At 26.4% G+C, this 22,009-nt stretch overlaps 2 protein-coding genes across 4 annotated transcripts in view; one reads left to right on the top strand and one right to left on the bottom strand.

Annotated features, from left to right (window-relative positions):
- The window catches only part of LOC135925336 (uncharacterized), a 53,850-nt gene extending 39,562 nt beyond the window's left edge, over positions 1-14,288 (bottom strand). For all 3 annotated transcript variants that reach the window (XM_065460603.1, XM_065460604.1, XM_065460605.1), the window contains exon 1: positions 13,421-14,288. In XM_065460603.1, coding sequence (XP_065316675.1) covers positions 13,421-14,258 — 838 coding nt within the window. In that variant the 5' untranslated portion in view covers positions 14,259-14,288. The remainder of the gene's footprint in view (positions 1-13,420) is intronic.
- Positions 14,289-16,183: 1,895 nt separating this feature from the next.
- On the top strand, positions 16,184-17,268 carry LOC135924418 (zinc finger MYM-type protein 1-like). The gene is made up of 3 exons (XM_065459475.1): positions 16,184-16,511; positions 16,557-16,847; positions 16,892-17,268. The coding sequence occupies exons 1-3, from the start codon at positions 16,184-16,186 to the stop codon at positions 17,266-17,268; spliced, it is 996 nt and encodes a 331-aa protein (XP_065315547.1).
- The last annotated feature ends 4,741 nt before the right edge of the window (positions 17,269-22,009 follow it).

The following is a 22,009-nucleotide window of genomic DNA, read 5'->3' as shown; positions in this document are numbered from 1 at the left end:
ATGAATATTAATTATAATGAATGTGCAAATTCAGATATAATAAATATAGTTGAACTGATTAGAACTAGGGATCTAAATTTCCCGGGAAATTATAATTAAAAAACTTTTCATAAAGGGAAACAACGAGAAATTTCCTTTAAAAAAATATTTTACAGATCGTTGATTCCATCGGGAGACACAGTCTTAATTGTTTATAAAATCAAGACAGACATGTAAGGCATGCAGCGACTAATTCAGTTATAAGCCGTTCTCTTATGAGGGCCCGAATACCAAATATGCCGGAATTAATTAATCATCAAGCCAGATGGTTTAACTTCTGTATCTTAGTCTTAGGTAAATCATTAAATTCCAAAAAAAACTAAAATTCTTATCCAGTTGATATAACCGACAAAAAAAAATATTCTAAATTAACAAAGTGTTTATTTTATCAATTGTTATCTCTTCCTTTGGATATATGTAAAGTATAACTTTAAATGTTTTTAAAATAATTTTTATTTTATACATTTTTTTTTATTTATAAACGTGTACAAAAATTATAATAAATTATTAAAATTTTGTTTTCCCGTCTATATTATAGTTTATTATAAAAAATTAAATATTTTCAAAAAAGCAAAAATGTATAAAAGATAATTTTTTGAACATTTTATAATATTTTGTATCGTTTGCAACAAAACACCAATTAAAATGTATGTTATGTGGTTTATATAGACATTATTTTCTCAATCATTTTTTATTTGTAACTTATAGATGATAAAGGAAAGTTTAGGCATTAAATTTATTGGTTGAAAAAAAATTAAAAATTTTTGCATTTCTTAAGTGTTTATTATAATTTTAATTTAGAATATCAAAATATTTAATTTATTTTATTTTTATTATATATTTATATATATAAATCGTTGAATATATATCCGATAAAGGGCGCAATATATTTTAATTGTTATTTTATTAATTTTTTTTTGAAAAATATTTTATCTGTATTTTATTTTTAAAACTTAAACAATAACAATTTTTTTAACGTTTTAAGCTTAGAAAAATTGTGTTTTAAAAAATAAAAGAATTTTACAACTTTATAGGAACAGTTTTCTTTGCTTTAAAACATTTTTTTAATAAGAGTTCTGCAGGATTTGTGATTCTTTAAATCCAAAAATTATTTCCAAATATTTAGTAAAGATTCAAGATACTTAGCAAATCCCTTTAGATCCCTCTAACCTCACACTGGATGTCTCGCCGATGACTAAAATATAAAATAATTCTATTATAAAATGGCATACTGACTTGACTATGTAAATGAGGGTATCCTCTGAGTTAAAACCAGGGTTGGCATGTCGGTCAGTTGACCGGAAGATACTCTAAAATATCATTAGAGAATAAATATTTAAATATAATTAACTACTATGCATTAAAAAATGTTTATCAATCTTAGGTTACAATTTATTTAAAAATATATTTGGTTAATAAAATATCTTTTTATTAAAATTAAGAAACTCAAAGATCTAATAGGAAAGCCAGCTATACTAACGGATTCTGATGAAGCATCAACATCTACCGATAAAAGCTGTGAGGATGATAAAAGATTTATCGCTCACAAGACAAATAACAATGACAATATTTTGAAGTTTTGGAAGCAGGGAAATCATTTTCTTTTTTGAGAAAATTAGCGAGTAAAATTTTGTCAGCCCCGGCAAGTTCGGCTTCTAGTGAAAGGTTATTTTCTACCTTTTCAACCAATCTTCTTATTAGAAGAATGGCGAACACAATTGAAATGAAATATCATGAACATTCATCTTTTTCTAAATAAAAATTCAGATTTATATATTGTATTTATTTTTAGTTTTCAATACGGATTGTGTAATTAGAGAAATATATAGAATAAATCCAAAAATATAGCAATAAAGTCTTGAAAAATTTAAAAACACCATGAATTTTGGGGCGTGATGGGTGTGAATCAAAATATTGCCTTTCGTGAGCGGGCGGGTGGGGTCGAAAATTTTATTAGTAGTAAGCGTGAATGGATAAATTTTTTTATTTCCAGAGTAAGTGGGTAAACCGTGAATAAAAACCCGTGCTCACCTCTAATTTAAAAATCTCGATTTTGTAAGATATCATGATAATTCGCTTATTTTTTAATTATAATGAGAATTATTTTTATGGCAAGGGTTAAATATAGTAAAATAAAATTTATAAAAAAAAACTAATGTTTCTGTTATTTTTACTAAATTTTAAGTGTTTATTTTTCTGGACCACGAACCCTGACCCATCTGAACCAGAACCCAAATCCGAACATTTTTAGAAGGAGGGTTCACAGCCCTGGATAAAATAATTTCATAGACGATTTAAATGACCAGGCACTTACTTTATAGCACAAAAATTTGTATGGTCCTTGATTTATATTTTAATATGGTGTTAAGGTGACTTAACAATCCTATTTGAAAATATTTTTTAGTTTTTTTCTTCTTTTGTTGTTTCAAATAATTTTGTTTAAAAAACGATTCCAATTTAAAAAATAAGAATAGGATACAATTTACGAGGAGATGCGAGTTCGAATCTGGTTGATGAAAAAAAAAATTTATTTCCTGGGATCAAATTTCACCCTAAATACGATTTTAATCTCGATTTCCGATTACTCGAATTAGTGAGGCCGGATTGGCCGGGCGGATAGATCGAAATAGTCTCCCTTATTTTTATATTAAGGTGATAGGAAAGTTGATAGAAAAAATTAAGTAAACATCATGTTGATAGGAAAACGTTCACTTGATTACAATATTAGATATCAAAATAAAATATATTTTAAAAAATAAAATAATATATTAAAAATTTTATATTTTCAAAACATTAATCAAGGAGGCAAATAATTGAACGGAATTAATTGAGTGCTTATTCGTTTTAGATAGAAGTTGATAGTCTAAATTTTATTTTAATAAGTGTAGGTCACCTAAGCAACCCTATTAAAAAAATCACATTATTAGTTCTTTTTATTTTTTATTAAAGAAAAAGGTGCATTTATGTCGATTATATAGACATTTCTTATGTATCCATTTTTAGTTTTAACTTATAAATTATGAAATAAAATTAAATTACTAAACTCAATGGTTGGAAAAAAATGATATAAAATTTCGAATTTCTTATGTATTATTATAATCTTGATTTAAACTATAAAATGTTTATAATACATTTATAAAAATATCCCGCTAGAGGGCGCAATATATTAAAAAAATTTAATTTATTATAAAAAAATTTAGAATTATTTTTTATATATTCTAAAGTGTTTAAAAAAGGTTTTAAAAAAGAGGGAATTATACAGATTTATGTGAACCAATTACTTTAAATTACAATTTTTTTATTAAGAGGTTCTGTAGCATTTATATTTCTTTAAATATAAAAATCACTTCTAAACTATTTGGTAAAGATTCACAATACTTGGAAGAGGCCTTTAGATTTCTCTAGAAAACGAAAGGATGCCTCATTGATGACTAAAATATAAAATAATTCTATTATAATTGGCATATTGGCTTGTCTATTGTTGACTAAGAGGGCACCATTTGTAATCCCCTATAATTTTAATGATGAGATTACATCGTAGGTCCCCCGTGTTTACTTTTCATAACTCAATCCCCTAAGAGGACCTAAGTTTTAAAATAATTGATAAAAATACATTAACATTTCTGGGATCCACCTTTGAATACTTTTGATGATGGTCATGATTAATTATTCACAAATCACAAGTTTAAAGTATTTTACCCTTATATTTTCAATCTAATATTTGGATATTTGTATTAAGCAACAATTATTTAAGGTGAAATAAATAGCGAAAGTAAAAGATAAGATAATTTTTTATTTGATAGTTAATTATAATTCAGAAACTGAGGAAGATGAAAACAGTAGATAATGATAGAGGTTTAAGATAAATCACAATTACTGTTATAGTAAAATATAACTGCTAATCTAGTATAAGTGTTATATTACAACTTAGGTTGGTATAATTTCACCTATTTTTTTTAACCATCATCTTGATTCTTATCTTATTAATAATAATTCTGTAATATTTTTTATAATTTTACATAAAAATGTTGGAGAAACTATTTATGAGAAATAATGTTTAGGAATAATTAACACTTTGGTTATAATAAAGAGAATTACAAAGAGTGTAAATAACTAATAAGCATGTAATAATAGAAGCTAATTACAGGTTTGATTAAAGTTGACACGGTGAGCCTGAGCACTATGATAGAGGTTAATATAATGTGTAAATTTGTGAAATGTCATGGTATATCACTAAGTTCATTTAAAAGTTTATTCAATAAGATAGAAGACATTACTAATTTAATAAGAATCAAGATGATATTCCAATCTACATCGATCCTTTTAAATTTCTTAAAACAATTACCTTTACCTTATATAAAATTATTTATATATACCTATCCAGTAAATAAAAATATCATTTTTCTTAATTATTAAATTATCTAATATGTACCTCCTGTGATGAGATATTATTATATTGAAAGATTTGCTGAAAAAAAATTAAAGGACATTGTAATGTTCTAAGAAACTTGCAGCCTACCAAAAGTGTTGTTGAACACATCATCGATCATCATGAATATCAATCAAGCGTTCCTGCAGAATCAAATTTACTATTTACCCTTAGAGATTTTTAAAAAACCAAATATAATTTTTAACAAATTTTCTGATTAAAATACACTTGAAAAACCAGTCATCTTGAATATTTTATATTACATAATTCTTAATTTTCTTTTCATGATGAAAAACATATATTGTTCATAAAAATTTTATTTAATAAAAATGAAAACACTAAATTTATAATAAATTTTTTTTAATCATTGTATAATACCATCGGCGGAGCCTGACCCGAACTGGCCCATGAATACTTTTGAAAATGTTCTTCGGGTCAGCCCTTCCCGTTAAAATTTTTTGCCTTGCCCGTAAAATATAAGTTCTCCAGTCAAGTCTGTAATAATATTTTATGAAAGCTTAAATTTGCCTAAATAAAATATTTTGTATAGTAACCCAGACCAGTGGCATCGCTGGGGAGGCGCGCAGGGGCTCAAGCCCCCTAAAAAATTTGAATAGACCCCTGAAGCAAAAAAAAATTTTTTAAATGAAATCTTAACTCCTTGAACTAAAAATAAATTTTTTTGATTGCCCCCTGAAAAATTTCTTTTATAAATTTATTTAGTAAAATATAGATTTAATTTTATTATTTAAAAATTATTAAGACTATCTAAATATTTATTAAATGAATACTATTTTAAATATTAGATTAAATTAATTATTACATATAAATTGTATTTTCACTATGTCAGCTAGCCACCAAATTTTGTGTTAATAATATAATATCAATATCACTCACTAAATAGTAATTTAGCATTAACAGTTGAAGCTTAATTGACTATTATTTATAACCCTAATTAAATAAATATAATCAATTATTAATTGAAAACTAAAAAATTTAATATTGTAATTAGCAGAGTTCAAAATGACTAATTAACTGTATATTTATTCTTAAATTTTATTATCATAACTATTCCTAAAAATTTCAAGGTCTGAATAAGTAAAATAAAAAGTAAGTAGACATATAGTTTATAATCCTCTATTATATACAGTTGTTTATAAAATATTAGATAAAATGCCACTTTTATAGACGTATTCGACAGTTATAATATATTACAGCTAATAAATGAATTTTACTAATAAAGGCTTTTGATAATAAATATAGTAACAATTAGCTCTCAAGTATTTAACGCCATCTATTTAGTTATAAATAATTTAAAAAATTAAATATATTAAATTTGATATCTTTTCATTTTTACGTTATAGGAAAGCTATTTTTTTCTTTTTCAAAAAACAGTTTAGAGTTAAATTTTTAATACAAGTATATTTTTGATATTTTTACAAACTACTATTATTTTAAGATATAATATACCAACTAGAGGTGGTGCGACAATATATAAAATCCTAATTGTTTCATCATATCATTCCGGTCCTTATTTTATAGTTTATGTTTCATTTCTAATATGGCATCCTTGCCGTGTAAATAACTCAAGGCTTCAATATATTTGCACAATTATTTCATCCAAAGTGTTTTTATTTTATCAATTTATCAAACATAATAAATTCTGATACTAGTTTACATCGTGAGTGTCATGGCTATTACTGCAAATTAACCAGCATCTATTATTTGTGTTGCTATGTAATTTAAGATTATTACTACAACGGCTGAGAGCATATGATTGCATATTTTAGATAAACAATATTGGTCAACTGTGTAGTCGTTTATATATTATATATCATTTATAATGGATGATAATCTTTTAGAAATTTAATATCTCACAATAATTTACTCAATTGAGGTACACAGTCCAGAGAACAATAAAAAAAAAGTATTATACTTTATAATTCCAGCACTATGGAAAATAATTAGTCCAAAGATGGACTCTTGTTAAATAATTTATAGGAGAAAATTTTGAATTAGATTTTTTTTATAATGTAAAATTTCTGAAGAGTTATTGATTTGACGGAAGCTTTTAGCATTTATCTATCTATGGGGACCACTTAATAGTTTTATGATTTGGATTGGTCGTTTATACTCTCTTCTTCAAGAATTATTGATTTGGTTATGGCCTATAAATTTTTCCTTATTAGTCCATTCTATAAATGTGTAAAATGGTAATAGAGTTATATTAGTTTGATAACCTTTTGTCAATGTAAGTTGCTAAGAATTATATTATTGCATTATGTGGTTTTTAAAAACTGTTATCAATTGAGGCATATGTATGAATTAATTAATCTTTTTTATCAATTGTAATTCTTTAGACGCAAATTTTTTTTATATCAGCAATCGAAAATATTTTATATTGTAATAAATAGATATTGTATTAAAAAAATTTATTTTTAGAAATGTCTTGTATTTATACCTAAAACGAATTATTTGTTATTCGATATTCGATTCGATTCAATTCGATTCGTATTTTACGAATACGAATAACACAATTATTCGATTAATTCGAATCGAATTCGAATAAGGAAAATATATTATTCGTCGAATAATTTTTTATCTATTATTCGATCGAATTATTCGAGATTATTCGACTAAAATAATTTATAGTATTAATATATATTGGAAAATAATCATATATAAATCATATATTATTATTAGGAATTATTTAAAATTATTTCAATTTAATAAAATCTCCTAGTGGAATAATGAAAATTGCGCCAAATTTTGAAACTCCATTTTAATTTATCTCATAATAGACCATTACTTTAGAAATTTCTTTTATGATAGAGATGGACGAAGGTAATTTATATAACACATAACATATACAATTATAATAAACTGTTAATCCCATCACATCAAGAATGACGGGCAAACCTGATATTTCTCTTTCATTTGATGATGGAGAAATCATAAATTTGACTTTTTGCCTAAAGTTTTTACCACTTTATTTGTAAAATATTGCTAATGCCGTGTTACCTAAAATGGCGAGGGACATATTGTCCATACAGGGATCTTCAACCCCATGTGAGCGACTCTTTTCTGTTGGAGCTCATATGGTTACAAAATACAGAATGTCGTTAAAGGAGGAAACAATCCGAAAAACTTTATGTTTGAAAAATTGGCTGTTGTCAGATTTATCTTCTACATTATAGATATGAATATTATATTGATTTTTCCACATTGTATATAAATATATTATATATGTATGCTTCTATTTTGTCTCACTAATAAAATTTGTTTGTCTTTATCCTTAGTTAAATTTTACAAAATAAATTTTATAATAGATCTTTTTTAATTCATGGTAAATAAAATTTTCGAATCGAATCGAATCGAATAATCATTTTATTATTCATACGAATACGAATAATAAATTATTCGATTCGATTCGTATTTTTGTAGGTATACTTGTATTGTTTTAATTATTTATATGCCAGTTTATTTTGTATGCATAATATAATAATTGAGAAAATTAAAATTCAGAATAATTGTTAAGAGTTAACAAATCTAAAAAAAGTATAAGAGCCCCCTGAGATTGTAAAGGCTAGCGACGCCCCTGACCCATACCCTTAAGTCTTTTTGCCCGGTCGAGTCACGCGGATCTCTTATAAAGAATCAACTTTGATTAATAACTTAAACAATTTAATGAATAGATATATGTGTGAAACCTTTACAAATATAATTGCCAATAAAAGCTTTACTGAGTGGGAAGTTTATTTTATGCTCATTCAAAATTATGTTAATTTTTTTTTGCAAAGAAGATTTTGATTTGAGCTGATATATCCCAGATAAACGATATTGGGTATCCATTCTCTTATCTATATCTTATTAAAAAACATAATATTCAAATGGGGTAGGAATGGGAATGGGTTTATACAACATAAGATAATAAATACATGCATACTAGTAAATATTTTCTATCAAATTTAATTTAAAAAAATTTTCATACGATATAAAAGTGTTAAATGGGCAACAAACGTTTACGAACGTGTAGCGCGGAGGAAGCAAGGCATTATATAATTTAGAAGAGACCAAATGCCTACCCTTAAACATAGGTTAATAAGAGATATAGTTCTCCTTTTAGGTGATCTGAGTCATAAGAACATGCAATCTTTGGACATGAGCGTGCCGCGTCCAAGTTTGTCCTAACTTCTTCGTTTCTAATTGGCTTGGTATTTAAAATGTCATTATTCTCCCATAAAATATAATATGTTGATACTGAAGCTCTTCATTTATTCTTTATGTTCTTAATAATAAGGTTTTTTGAGATAATCTCTGGCAATTATAGCCAAAAAATTGATGATTGATTGTTTTACCGATAGAAATAATTAATTAAAAATTTAATCAAACCTTCTAGTAAAAAAAATTGAACGCTTTGGTCGTTATATGAAGTTTATATAATGTGACTTTATTAGAAATTTCTTCTATTAGAAAAAATGCCTGAAGATATATGGGAAAAAAATGCATAATGATAACTATTTCTCAAAAGATGTTATAAACATTTAATTTTTATTTTTAAATTGTGATAATTGTCATACATAAATTTTAAAAAAAACCATTCCGTATTCAAGGCTTTTGGTACTTTATTTCTTTTAAAAAAATAAATAAGGCATGTTTTCAGTTACTTTTTGACAAATTCAGTTAATTTCATAGCACTAAATATGATATCGGTATAATAAATAATTTTAACACATTTTGAATTGCTCATTATAATTATAATGTTATAAATGGTCCATAAATTAAAACCAGCAAAAATAACCAAATTGATATAATCTAGAGGTATTTTTTTAAAAAAAATTGGATTTATAGAACCTTTGAAGAAGAAAAAAAAGTAAAAAGGGAGGGGGGGGGGGGGGGTTAATTAAAATAATTGGTCATTCACACAAATATAAGTCATATTAGTTTCATAAAATTTATATTTAAAAAAAAGCATACAAGGTAACAATGAATAAATTAAAATAAAAAAAGCCTTTATAACAAACAAATCAATTTGGTTTTTTAGAACCTTGAAACATATTTAAATATATAACAGTGATGTACTGGATATCCGGGCCAAGATATTTTATTTTTTAATCCAGCCGGTTCTTTTCCAGTTCTTAATCGAATCTTTTAAGATAGCAGCTTCTTGACAGGGTTTTTTTTAAAATATTTATATTAACGCATTTATTTAAACAAAAATGAATATTCATAAATTTTAAAAAAGTTATTATCCTTTACATTCTTTAGTTAAAATCAGAGACCTGCACAGGCCTGGCCGTATTTTAATTTTATTTAATATATCCAGGCCGGACCTAAAAAATATTTAAATACCCGGGCCGAACCTATAAAAAAATACCCGGGCCGGGCCATATATTTTAAAACCGAATATTTTAAATTGCCATTATTAGCTATAAAAATTTAATATCAATGTTACATATTTTTAAAAAAGGGCTGAGCTGTGCAAATTGTACTTCTGCAGGTCTTTGAATGTAAAATGATTAATTTTGAAAAACGGTAGTTAGTTATAATATAACATATAAAAAATTATCTCTAGAGGAATAAAATAACATATATGTCGAATATCGAATTAATTGTATTTATTCTAACTGTTGAAGATATTCTAATCAATTTTAATATATTTTTTTTAGTGAATTAAATATATGTTAATAGATATTTTTTTATAAGGTCCGATATCGAGCCTTGATTTTTTGATCAGGCCTGACCATATCTGCAAAAATAATTCAGGCCAATGTGTAACCCATATTTAAAATTAAAAAATTTTCAAGCATCTCTATTTTAACTTTTACCCAATATGTTTTCTATCACAAATTTAAATTTTATTTGTTTATAGAGATACTATCAATGATTATAAAATTAAATTGAAGACATTGTTATTAAATTACAATAGAAATAAATGGCAAAATTTTATGAGTTGCATGGGACTTGGTTTTTTGATCAGGACAGGCTGTCTGCAAAAAAAAATTTCAGGCCAATGTCTAGCCCATATTTAAAAATTTCAAGTATCTCTATTTTAAATTTTAACCAATATGATTTTTATCACAAATTAAAATTTTGATATAATACCCTTAATGCTCAAGTTACATTACAACAATTTTACCTCTTTTTCTCCTCGATTTTAATATTTTTATAAAATATATTAATAAAGTATATTTAGTACCATATACATAAACTAAATAATTACCCCTCAACCACGTCATTCTTTACGGGTTATTAGCTAGTATTAATAAACGACAATATTTTAAAAATATCAGCTATCAATATATATATATAATTAATATTTTAAATGTAATTATAATTCAAGTTGATGCATGCTTAAAGCGTGTACTTTTGAAATGGTAGGTTTGTGGTTCGATACTGGTAGATAGCAAAAAATTAACATTACACTATATAGTCTCCTTAAATTTTAATAACGTTAAGATGATATGAAAATGATCATATTTTGATTATGAAGATTATACATATAATATTTAATATATCCATAATATCGTAATAAATTTAAAAGGAACCAAAATTCAATTTGTTTTTTAATGTTTAACTGAATTATTTTAAAAAAGATACTGTAGATTAGTGATCTGCATCGGGCCTAATTTTTCAAGCCCGGCCTGAAATTTTTTTTAAAAAGTTTTGCCGGCCCGCCCGAACCCGAAATTTTTTAAAATAATTTACCCACCCGGCCCGGCCCGAATTTATTTAAGTATAGAAATTAATTTTTATAATTACTCAAAATAAAAGATATATGTTATATGTCGTTTAATTTCAATAAATAAAATCAAATATTTTTATTTTACATAAAAAATTCAATATAAAATTGATAAATTTTAAAAAAAAATTCCAAGGCCCGACCAGACCCGGCCCGAATTTTTTTTTAAATATTAGGCCCGGCCCGGTGCGAACTTTTTTCAAAAATATTAGGCCCGGCCCGAACCCGATTAGTTTAAATAAAATTAGGCCCGAGTCCGACCCGGCCCGAACGGGCCGGGTATGGGCCGGGCCTAACTTTGCAGATCTCTACTGTAGATATTATTTTTTGTTATATTTAATTTTGCTAAAGGTTTGGATATCTATTGGCTAAATTTTGAGATTTAGGAAATAATATTTTTGGCTAAACTCTTGATTTAGACATTTTTAAAAATTGGTTAAATTGTGCCGTTTAGCAACACTATATTCAGCCATAAATATTGCCCACGTTTTAAATGAGATGATTAAATTTTTTATAATAAAATACATTTAATCATTCGTGAAAGCTAGCTGTCTTATTATAACATATTGAATTTTTTATGGCATAGGTTAAAAGATAGAAGGTAGATAGAAATCAATTCGGTTCGGTATCGCGTCGGTTTATGAGAATATCATAATATATCGTGTGGAATCGATTAATAATATATATTAATGGTTTGGATGGGTGTGGAAATCGAAAATGTTAGGGAGATATTAAGATAGGTCAGCTGATTTTCCTGAGTCAGTTGATTTAGGTTTTGGAAATCTAATATCTTTATACTTTTATTTTGAAAAAATCATAAATTGATTAAAAAATTTTTAGACTCAATAGACCTAAATATTTCTGGGTTAGATTCGGTCTGGTTGGGTAAAAAAAATTCCCCCCATAACCGTGTTTTCTTTAATATTAATTTAAATTCATAACGAAAAATATATAATAAAAGATTGGTATGAAATGTTACTTTTAATTAATTATTAATTTAAGGTACAATATCTTATTGCACACCTATTAACATGTTTTGTCTTTGATAAAATATAAAGATCTCAATTCATAGTAGTAAGAAGAACATGGGCATTTCAAAAAAATTTACTAATAAAAGTTAAATGCCAAAAATTTTTTCAATATGTAATATACCTAACATTGATTTTTTTGTAGGATGATGAGTCCACTATTAACAGATATGGAGAAAAAAAGGAGGATTAGTGCATTCTCAAATTATTTTGCGATAGGTATTTATCTTTGAATTATTAAAGCTATATCAATGATTCTCTAGATTATAGGGACTTGATCCCATTTTTCTAGCACCTAGAAAAAAAAACTTCTATTCAAAATACAGTTAGTTTGTAAGGTAATACCTTAATAAATCAACAAAAAATTTGGCAATATAATTGATGGAAAAATATTAAAAGTTGATATAATGCAGTAAGATGTTTATTCATTTAAACATAGTTAATTTAGTATTATAAAATAAAATATTATAGTGTATTAATTTTAACTTCATACTTATTATTTTATAAATTGTAAAAAATGGAGATTTATATAGGCGGAATACCCCAAAATCTAGGGTACTCATCGCATAAAAAAAGCTAAATTCTTGTGGCCATCTTCCTTCCATAATTGAAGTTATCTTAAGGCTCTTTATTTTAGAAGATTATTCACCCCTTATGTATGATTATGTATGGGAAGTCTGGTGTTGATAATTAAATTATTTTTAGAACTCTGCCCATATTTTTTAAATAAATTTGAAAAGTTTGAACCAGACTTCTCTAAAAGCCTACAATTTTATTTCTAATTCAGACATATAATTGTAAAAATCAACTAAAATCTATATAAATATAGACAAAGTTTCTGAAGTATTTGTTACAATAACTATGATGGAATTTGGAACCAAACCACTCCACAATTATGTTTATAATACACCATTCAACAATTTATTACCATTTGAAATATTGCATATTTAATACCTTATTCATATTCTAGGCAATATATTTATATTCTTAATGATGAAACTAATATTATTAGCATATGAGTAAATGACAAAAATAATATGATCAAAATGTTATATTTAAATAGTTACCCACCCCCCTCCAACAAAAATTTTTAGTTACTGTCCTGAATTTATTTACACCAAAATATTTTTGTAAAATTGATATATTCATTACATAATCAAAAAATATACTTAATTGTTTTACCTAGCTGGTCTTTGCAAATATACATCAATTTTTCATGTGATGATAACTCAATGGCACAACATCTTTTTTCATAAGGCTGATCATTAATCTTGCTACCTCCACTGAATGGTTTCCATATATTATCATCAATAAATTCTGTTTGCTCAATAACCCTGAGTAAGACAGCAGTTGGTTGATCATCTTTATTTTGATTTTTTTTATTACCCTTTTTAAGCTCTACTGAAGGTTTATTACAATGTGTGTTATAATAAGAGGATGAGAGATCTGTTGAATTATCTATACTTACATTTTCATGAATGAAATTTTGTTTTGGAGATTCTTGAGCCTTTTCAGAAGGTACCAGGGGGATTAAATGTTGACCCCAAAATAAAAAATGATTGTTATTAATGATCCGACCAGCAAAATCATGTGAACTAATAACTACATTATGATCCTGAGGTTTGTAATCATCATAGGCTGGTTTCATAAACCTATTACATAAACATGATTTTCCTGAACCAGATGGAACATATATAATATTTTTGGAATTAAAGGAGGAATTATTAGTGTTTGTAGCTTCATCATAAGTAAAATTATCTGATAAATCATTCTTGAGTGAGTTAAGTGTTTCTTCAACTGCCCAGTTGGTTAATCCTACTACACTGATTGTTATGACTAATGGAGGAATACTATCAAGATCTTTCTCCACCTCAGTAAAAACTGAAGAATAACAAGTAGAATTTGGGCTACTATTATGGAAATTGTGGCTTAATAAATTAGCTGACTGAATAAGCGAGTTACTAAAAGGATTGGTAGGGTTTGAGTTAAATGAAGAATCTGATGAATGGCTTTTCACCATAACTAATAAAATCAGATCATATTAAAGCAATTTGAATAAGTTATGAATGTTTTAATCAAAATAATCATATTTTAAAGTTATGCTTGCCTGATGCTAAGCATAAAGAAGTGGATGCACGTTATTAATTAATATTTCAATGCACAATATCGAAAGTATTAAATATCAGCTGTGAATATTTGACTTTTGTATTTTTAGTTCAATATTAACAACCACCTTTTCGCCCATAGGCGTAGCCAGTGGAGGGGCAAGGGGAAATTCCCCCCCCCCTTTATATCACTTTTCGTAAATATCATTTTAAACTAATAAAAAATACGTTCCTTAGTCCCCTCCCCACTCCCTGTCTCTCAAAAATGTATGCATATATCTTCTTAAACAATAATGAAAGAAATAATGAGAGTTAATAATATTTTAAACATAAACTATTGACTATAATTTATATTTTTTAAAAGGATTTATATATAAATATATATATAAAAAGTGATACCAAAAATGTATTTTAAAAAATGAAATATAAGCCATATATAAGTCATAAGACAAAGGTCAATTTTATATAATTACTATTAATAGATCTATAAAAATACTAAGTAAAATAATATATAAATATGATTTTTTATAATTTTATATAGTGAATTATTTTAATTTATTTTTCTTAATAAAAGTAAAATTTAATTACAAAATTATTAATAAAATTAATTTATAAATTTGATAAAAAATTAACATAACCATATTTCCATTTTTTTTAAATTTCCTTTCAATTTCTTTTAAAATACATTTTGCAATTTTTTGACCCCAAGCATTATATTTGTTTTAAGATTGATATGGACATCAGAAAATATCTTTTAAAGAATGTAAATGAAAAAGGTAATTCTATATTTATTATAATAAACATCAATTTCCTACAAAGATCATCATCGCAAGAAAATTGATTCAATTTCAAGTGACAATAGGGTATCAGAAATATTATGTAACAATCATGAAAATATATCAAAAAAGAAGGAAATTAGAATAAATTTAACAAGGATTGATGAACGTATATTTTATATTTATAATGAATTTATATATCTTTTTTTAGTGATGTAGCTGGGAGATAATAATTCTCTAAATATAAGAGACCTTGATTCAAGTAAGAACTATTTGAATATTAACATAATTATTATTATTAGTTGTTATTGATTCTCAAAAAGATGATCAAATATTAGAGATTGTGCTAGAGAATGAGAAAAGTAATCCTATCATCCAGGTAGTCCCAATAGGTATTTTATTTTAATATCATTATGTAATTTGCATTTTTTTAAGTTATTGTTGTTGATGAAAGATCTGCAGTAAATCTTATACAGTCAAGAGTTCAAAATATGGATAGTAAAATTTCTATTTTAAAAATATGTAAATAGTTTATTTAGGTACTTTACCATTTGACATAAGTAATTATGTTCAATTGGATGTAGCCCCCAAAGAATTTAATATACTAGAGAGTATATATAGGCCACCCAATAATTATAAATTTCCAAGAGATCTTTCTAGAAGAAAATTAAAATTTCAATTTAATTGGTTTACCACTTGGCCTTGGTGGCTTACTCACCTTCACAAGTTTTCTATTTGGACCAAAATATGCTGGAAAAGGTGAACAAAAATTAAACCGACTTGTGAATTGCCCATATAGATGTTGGAAAGATGCAGGAGAGAATTATGAAAATCATCAAAACAATTTATACCATAAAAATACACAAAATATTATATCATCTCTTAGAGCAATTAATGCTAATGATAGAGATTCTATAATTCATATAATAGCTAAACCATTAAAAATTATTATAAGAGAATTATTTATTTTTTATAAAGATCAAGGTAAAAAGAAAATAGCAAATGAAAATAGACGAAAAATATATCCTATAATAGATGCAATAATTACATGTGGAAATCAATGTATGGCATTAAGAGGTCATCGAGATTCAGGTTGTATATTTAAGGATGATACAAATGAAAATGATGGGAACTTTAGAGCTATTATCAGAAACCGAGCAATTAGAGATGATGAGCTCAGGATTAACTTGTTAAATGCACCGAAAAATGCTACATATTTAAGCCTCACCATTCAAAACGAAATCATTGATGTGTGTAATGATTTAATATTAAGAAAGGTAGTTGCCAACATAAACAAGTCTCCATTCTTTTCAGTCTTGGCAGATGAATCAACTGATATATCTGGCATAGAGCAAATGTCCTTGTGTGCTCGATATTTATATTCTGAAAATGGTAAAATTTATATTTATTTTATATAAATTATTATCATTTATACAGATGAAGTTCAAATAAAAGAAGACTTTTTGCAATTTATTCTGATTCAAGATATGAGAGGTGAATGTTTTGCTAACACAATTGATGTTCATCTTAAAAAATTTAAAATTAATGTTAATTTTATGCTGGGACAAGGATATGATGGAGCCCCTGCTATGAGTGGACATTTAAATGGTGTTCAATCACATTTAATAAAAAAATATCCTACTGCAATTTATGTACATTGTGCATCGCATTCCCTAAATCTAGCCATTTCTGATTGTTGCTCAATTTCCGTTATTCGTAGTACCATGGGTTTATTAAACTTTTATTTTAATTATAATCATATATTTAAAAAGGCACAATAGGCAAGGTATATGATATGTTCAAGTATCCAAAAAGGTCTAACGTCCTCAAAAATATTCTGGCAAAGGAAGAATTTGGCAATAATCATTATAAACTTGTGAAAATGTGCCCTACAAGATGGATCCTACGACATGAACCGGTTGCAGTTTTTCTTGAATTAGTTGGCCCGATAATTGTTGCATTGGAGGAAATATGTGGATGGACAGATACATCAGTGGTGGCAGAAGCCAATAGAATCTTAAAAGCGATTCAAGATCCTGAGTTTTTATTGGCCATTAATTGCATTAACACTCTTCTGCCATACAATATTATTATGCAAAGCCTTGCAAAGAGTGAACCAAGATATGGTTCATGCATTGATCTTAGCTGAAGATGCATATAATGCTATTTTACAGACAGCTTCTACATGAGCGGGAGGGGTAGGAACAGTTTGCATCCTATTTTTTTAGGGGGTAGGTGGTAAGCTGCTTTAATGGGGGCAGGATAAATTTTTTTGGGGGGTTATCTATTAAATTTTGAGATGAAATAAGACAAAGTTTATTGCTGTAAAAATTAATACTTTTATTATAGTATTATTATAATAAAATTCATCGACCAAATCTATATATTGCAAACAATCATACACATTGTTTTCCAAATAAACTATCCTTTAAAATATAATTTAAAAGGTTTCGATATTTCAGCAAGCGCATAATGCCATAATAATTCATTCATTGTAAATAATGGAGGTTTTAATTAAATTTATTATCTAAAAAATAAATTCTTTATATTCACAAAATATCGATAGTTGGTAGTAGAGATAGATTAATTTAAGTTATCCTTTATAAATTATTTGAAAAGAGTATCAATAAATAAATAGGTAAAAATAATGATAAAGAGACATCTCCGCCGAAGGCGGCGGGGATTTTTTAGGGGTGTAGGCAAAGGTTTTTGAAGGGGGTTTGCATCCAGTGAAAATTCTGTCATGTAGACGCTGTTGTTTACAGATAAGAAAAAATGCTGATTGTGAATTTAGAACGATTTTTAACAAAGTTCAAAAAATAGTGCAATCTTATTATATGATAATAAGCATGCCAAGAATAGTAATAGTATCAAGACAAGTACATAGGAATAATATTTCCTTACAATCAGTTGAGGAGTATTACATAATTATTATTTTTATACCACTTATGGACACTTTTTTAACTCAGATTAAAGAACGTTTATTAAACCATAAACTTTTGCTAAGCAACTTTCAAATTTAGTTATCCTCTAATCCATCTATGAACATTTCGGATGACATTAGAAATAAAATTCAGTATTTATATAATTTTTATTTGCAAGATATGGTAGGGACCGAATTAGAAGTAATAAGAGAATTTAAATATTGGCAATTTAAAAAGAATGGATATAAAGCCTGATAATTCATTAAATGCACTGAATATTTGTAAACACACACTAATTGAATTTCCGAACATAACAAAATTATTTCAAATTTCAGCATGCCTCTCAATTATGACATGTACAAATGAAAGAACGTTCTCTAATTTAAGAAGAATAAAAACATACTTACGAAATACTACCTCGCAAAATAGATTAAATGGTTTAGCGCTATTAAAATTCATCGGGAATTAACACCAGATAAAATAATTAATGAATTATCAAATTCTAAAAGAAAATTAGATATAACATTATAAATGATTACCACGTTTTTGTATGATCTATCTTATGACATAACATAAATTAATAATACCACATTTTTGTGTGATCTATCCATATTAACAATAAACTAATAAAAATATATTTCATATTTCTTCCGGGCTTATTATTTGTTAAAAAAAATTTAAAATATATATAAGATTAATAACCCGGCCGAAAGCCCGCCAAAAAGGGGGAAATTTTGTAACCCCCCCCCCCCTTTGGAAAATCCTGGCTACGCCTATGTTTTCGCCAGAATTGGTGAGTGAACATAAGGGGGGGGGGGCTCGAATCCACATAAAAATGTAGAGCCCCATGAAAATTAATAAAAATTGTACCCAAAAATGGTAAAAAAAGGGCATTTTGAAAATGATAGCTAAAAAAAGGATCCTAATAAAAACAATTAAAAATTTTTGAGCCCCCTAAAATTTTAAAGACTAGAGACGCCCTGCATCTTGCTATACATTTGTTGATGTAAGGAAGCATACAACAATACCGAAATTGTTTTATAATTTTATTTTCAATACTTTTATATGTATTTAAATATATGAAATCAAGTGTTAAATCTTAGTAACTTTAAAAATTTATAAGTACCTAGATCCGTGGATTCTGCACCCTTCCCCCAATCAAATAACAAAGTTATCCCATATATATTTACGTCTAATCGCCCCCACCACCTTAACAATTTTACCTACAACCCCCTCCCCCTTCACTTAAATTTTATGTGAACTCTTTATTTAATAGAATACATATTAGCACTAAATAATTATCACAGATACAAAATTAAAGCAGGACTATAGTCGGTATGGGTATTGAAAAATAATCTCCCTTTTCTTCCGAAGAACAGTAGCACGGCATGATTTGCAAAAAATTTGAATTTTTTTATAATGTTATATATAATATTTGTTGAAATCATAAATAAAGGTTGGAATCTAAGATTTATATCTATTATTAAATTAATCTCGTTTATTTAATTATATTTTTATAGAATAAATTACAATACATTTTAATAATTTTGTAAAAATTACATTAATCTCTCATTTTTTAAATGATTATATAAAATAATATAATATTTTTAAACATCCCTATTTCAATTTTTATTAAAAAAAAATATTTGAACAACTTTTTTTGAAATTTATATAGATTAATAAATTAATATAATTTTAAAGTAAAATAGAACGAAAGAATATCTTTATGATATTTGTATAACAATAATTAAAACATTTAAGCAAAAAATTATAAGTAGAGCTTGTTGTTGTTCCTCGGTATGTTATTTAATTGAGATTGTTGTAATTTCAGCCATGATTAATTAACAATAAATACCGCAATACATAGTTTAGTTATTTTATTTTAACATCAAATACGGCAATTCGTAGTTTAGTCATTTTAATTTATTATTAAATACGGCAATTCGTAGTTTAGTCATTTTAATTTAACATTAATTACCGGAATTCTTAATTTAGTCATTTTATTTCATAATTAAATATGGCAATTCGTAGTTTAGTCATTTTATTTTAACATTATATACGGCAATTCGCAGTTTAGTCATTTTATTTTAACATTAAATACGACAATTCGCACTTTAGTCACTTTATTTTAACATAAATACGGCAATTCGTAGTTTATTCCTTTTAACTTAACATTATATATGGCAATTCGTAGTTTGAGCATCCTATTTTACAACATTTTATCATAATTTATCATTAATTTGCGCAATTCGTAGTTTAGTCATGGCCTATCATTTATGATTGCTATATTTACATATCTTTGTAAATTTCGTCACGTAAAGTTAATAGGTATATCCCCTAAGTCATTTGTAATTGTAATATTTTGAACAACTTCATCGATATCTTTTTGTGGTAATCTTGAAAGACAATCAAGAAAAATATTGTACTCCAGCTTTATGTTGAAATCAGTTATGTTCCATTTCTGTAGTCTTAAGGACTTAATGCTGTTGTCCTTAGGTCATTTGAAAATATGGACTAGAAGTTTATGGTCAGTGATAATTGTGAATTTAGTCCCAATTAAGTATTCCTGGAACCTCTTGATGGCGATTATAATAGCAAGAGCCTCGCGCTCAATGTTGGTGTAATTCATTTCAGATTTTAGTAAAGTTCTTGAAGCAAAAGCTATTGATTTTTTTGCCATCCTTTTCAGTGTAAAACAGTACAGTACAGCTCCCAAATCACATTTAGATGTATCAATAGCAATTCCGATTGGCAATTCAGAGTTAAAATAAGTCAATGTTGGATGAAGACTAACATCTTTAAATCATTAAAACTTCTAGAATGTTCTAAATTCCATGCCCATTTTTCTTTGTTGACAATTTTGTATAACGGAGTTTCCAGCCATTCCATAAATGTTGATAGTTCAGCAGCTGATTTTGATTCTGGCATATTTATTATTGCTTTGATCTTGTCATGGTTCGGATGTATCCCCGTAGCATCAATGTCATAACCCAGAAAATAAATTTCACTTTTGAAAAATATGCTTTTGGCTAGGTACTAAAATTAACAACAAGATTCTTTTAAAACTTTTTTAATGTTGTTTAAATGAGCTTCGTTGTTATTTCCAGTTATAAGTAAATTATCTATGTAAAATATGACATCTTTCATATCATCAAACATTTGATCCATAGTTTGCTAAAAAATTGCAGATGAAGTCTTTAGCCAAAAGGAAGTCTGGTAAATTAGTAATAACCCTTGTGTGGGGATATTTTCAAAAGATTTCTGCAACTGTTATTTGAGATTCTGTAGCAGAGTTGTACATTTGCTCAAAATAAAAAGATCTCCAAAGATCTATATCTTTGAAGATCTTTTATTTAAAAATATTTTAGATCAACGATCTTCAAAGATCTTCATATTTTATAATGTAATAGTAAACTAGTAGATAGCCCGTCAAAAATGGCGGGGAATGAGAATTTTTTCCTTACTTTTATGCTAGATGTTACAAGTTATTTGAAAATAATATCCAATTTTTATTCTTTTTACCTCCTGCCCCCTTCATGCCGGGTTCAATCCATTAAAACTAAGTGTAAATACTATTGTTTGAGTAAGAATAAATTTAAAGTTTTTACTTGATAATACCAATATTATTTATTAAATATTACTGATCACTTATACCTAATATTTAATATTAAAAAAAATTCCCAGGCAAAGTACAAAGCCATAATAATTTTGAACAATTCTTCCAAGCCCAATGAGATCATAATAATTTTGGTAGTTGAGAACCGAAATAAAATTCATAGTGAATTTAAAAATACAATCAAAATCAGATTTTCATGGGCCTTGGTGTTTTAGGCCAATGTCTGACCCATAATTAATAATAAAAAAATTATCAAGCGTCCAAGCTCATAATAATTTTGAAAAATTTTCCCAAAGCTCAGCCCATTATAAAAATATTTTCCAAGCCCAGCCCAACCCATAATAATTTTA

The sequence above is a fragment of the Gordionus sp. m RMFG-2023 genome, chromosome 2, assembly GCF_954871325.1.
Source record: "Gordionus sp. m RMFG-2023 chromosome 2, tfGorSpeb1-WG-v2, whole genome shotgun sequence".
NCBI lineage: Eukaryota > Metazoa > Nematomorpha > Gordioida > Chordodea > Parachordodidae > Gordionus > Gordionus sp. m RMFG-2023.
Note: the sequence above shows the minus strand (reverse complement) of the source record. Positions and strands in the feature narration are given on the sequence as shown.

Excerpts from the sequence above, each read along its gene's own strand:
- LOC135924418 (XM_065459475.1), top strand. The coding sequence starts at position 16,184 with ATGGCATTAAGAGGTCATCGAGATTCAGGTTGTATATTTAAGGATGAT. Across the intron at positions 16,512-16,556 it reads ATATTTATATTCTGAAAATG|ATGAAGTTCAAATAAAAGAA; the intron begins GTAAAATTTATA and ends TCATTTATACAG. Across the intron at positions 16,848-16,891 it reads CGTTATTCGTAGTACCATGG|GCACAATAGGCAAGGTATAT; the intron begins GTTTATTAAACT and ends ATATTTAAAAAG.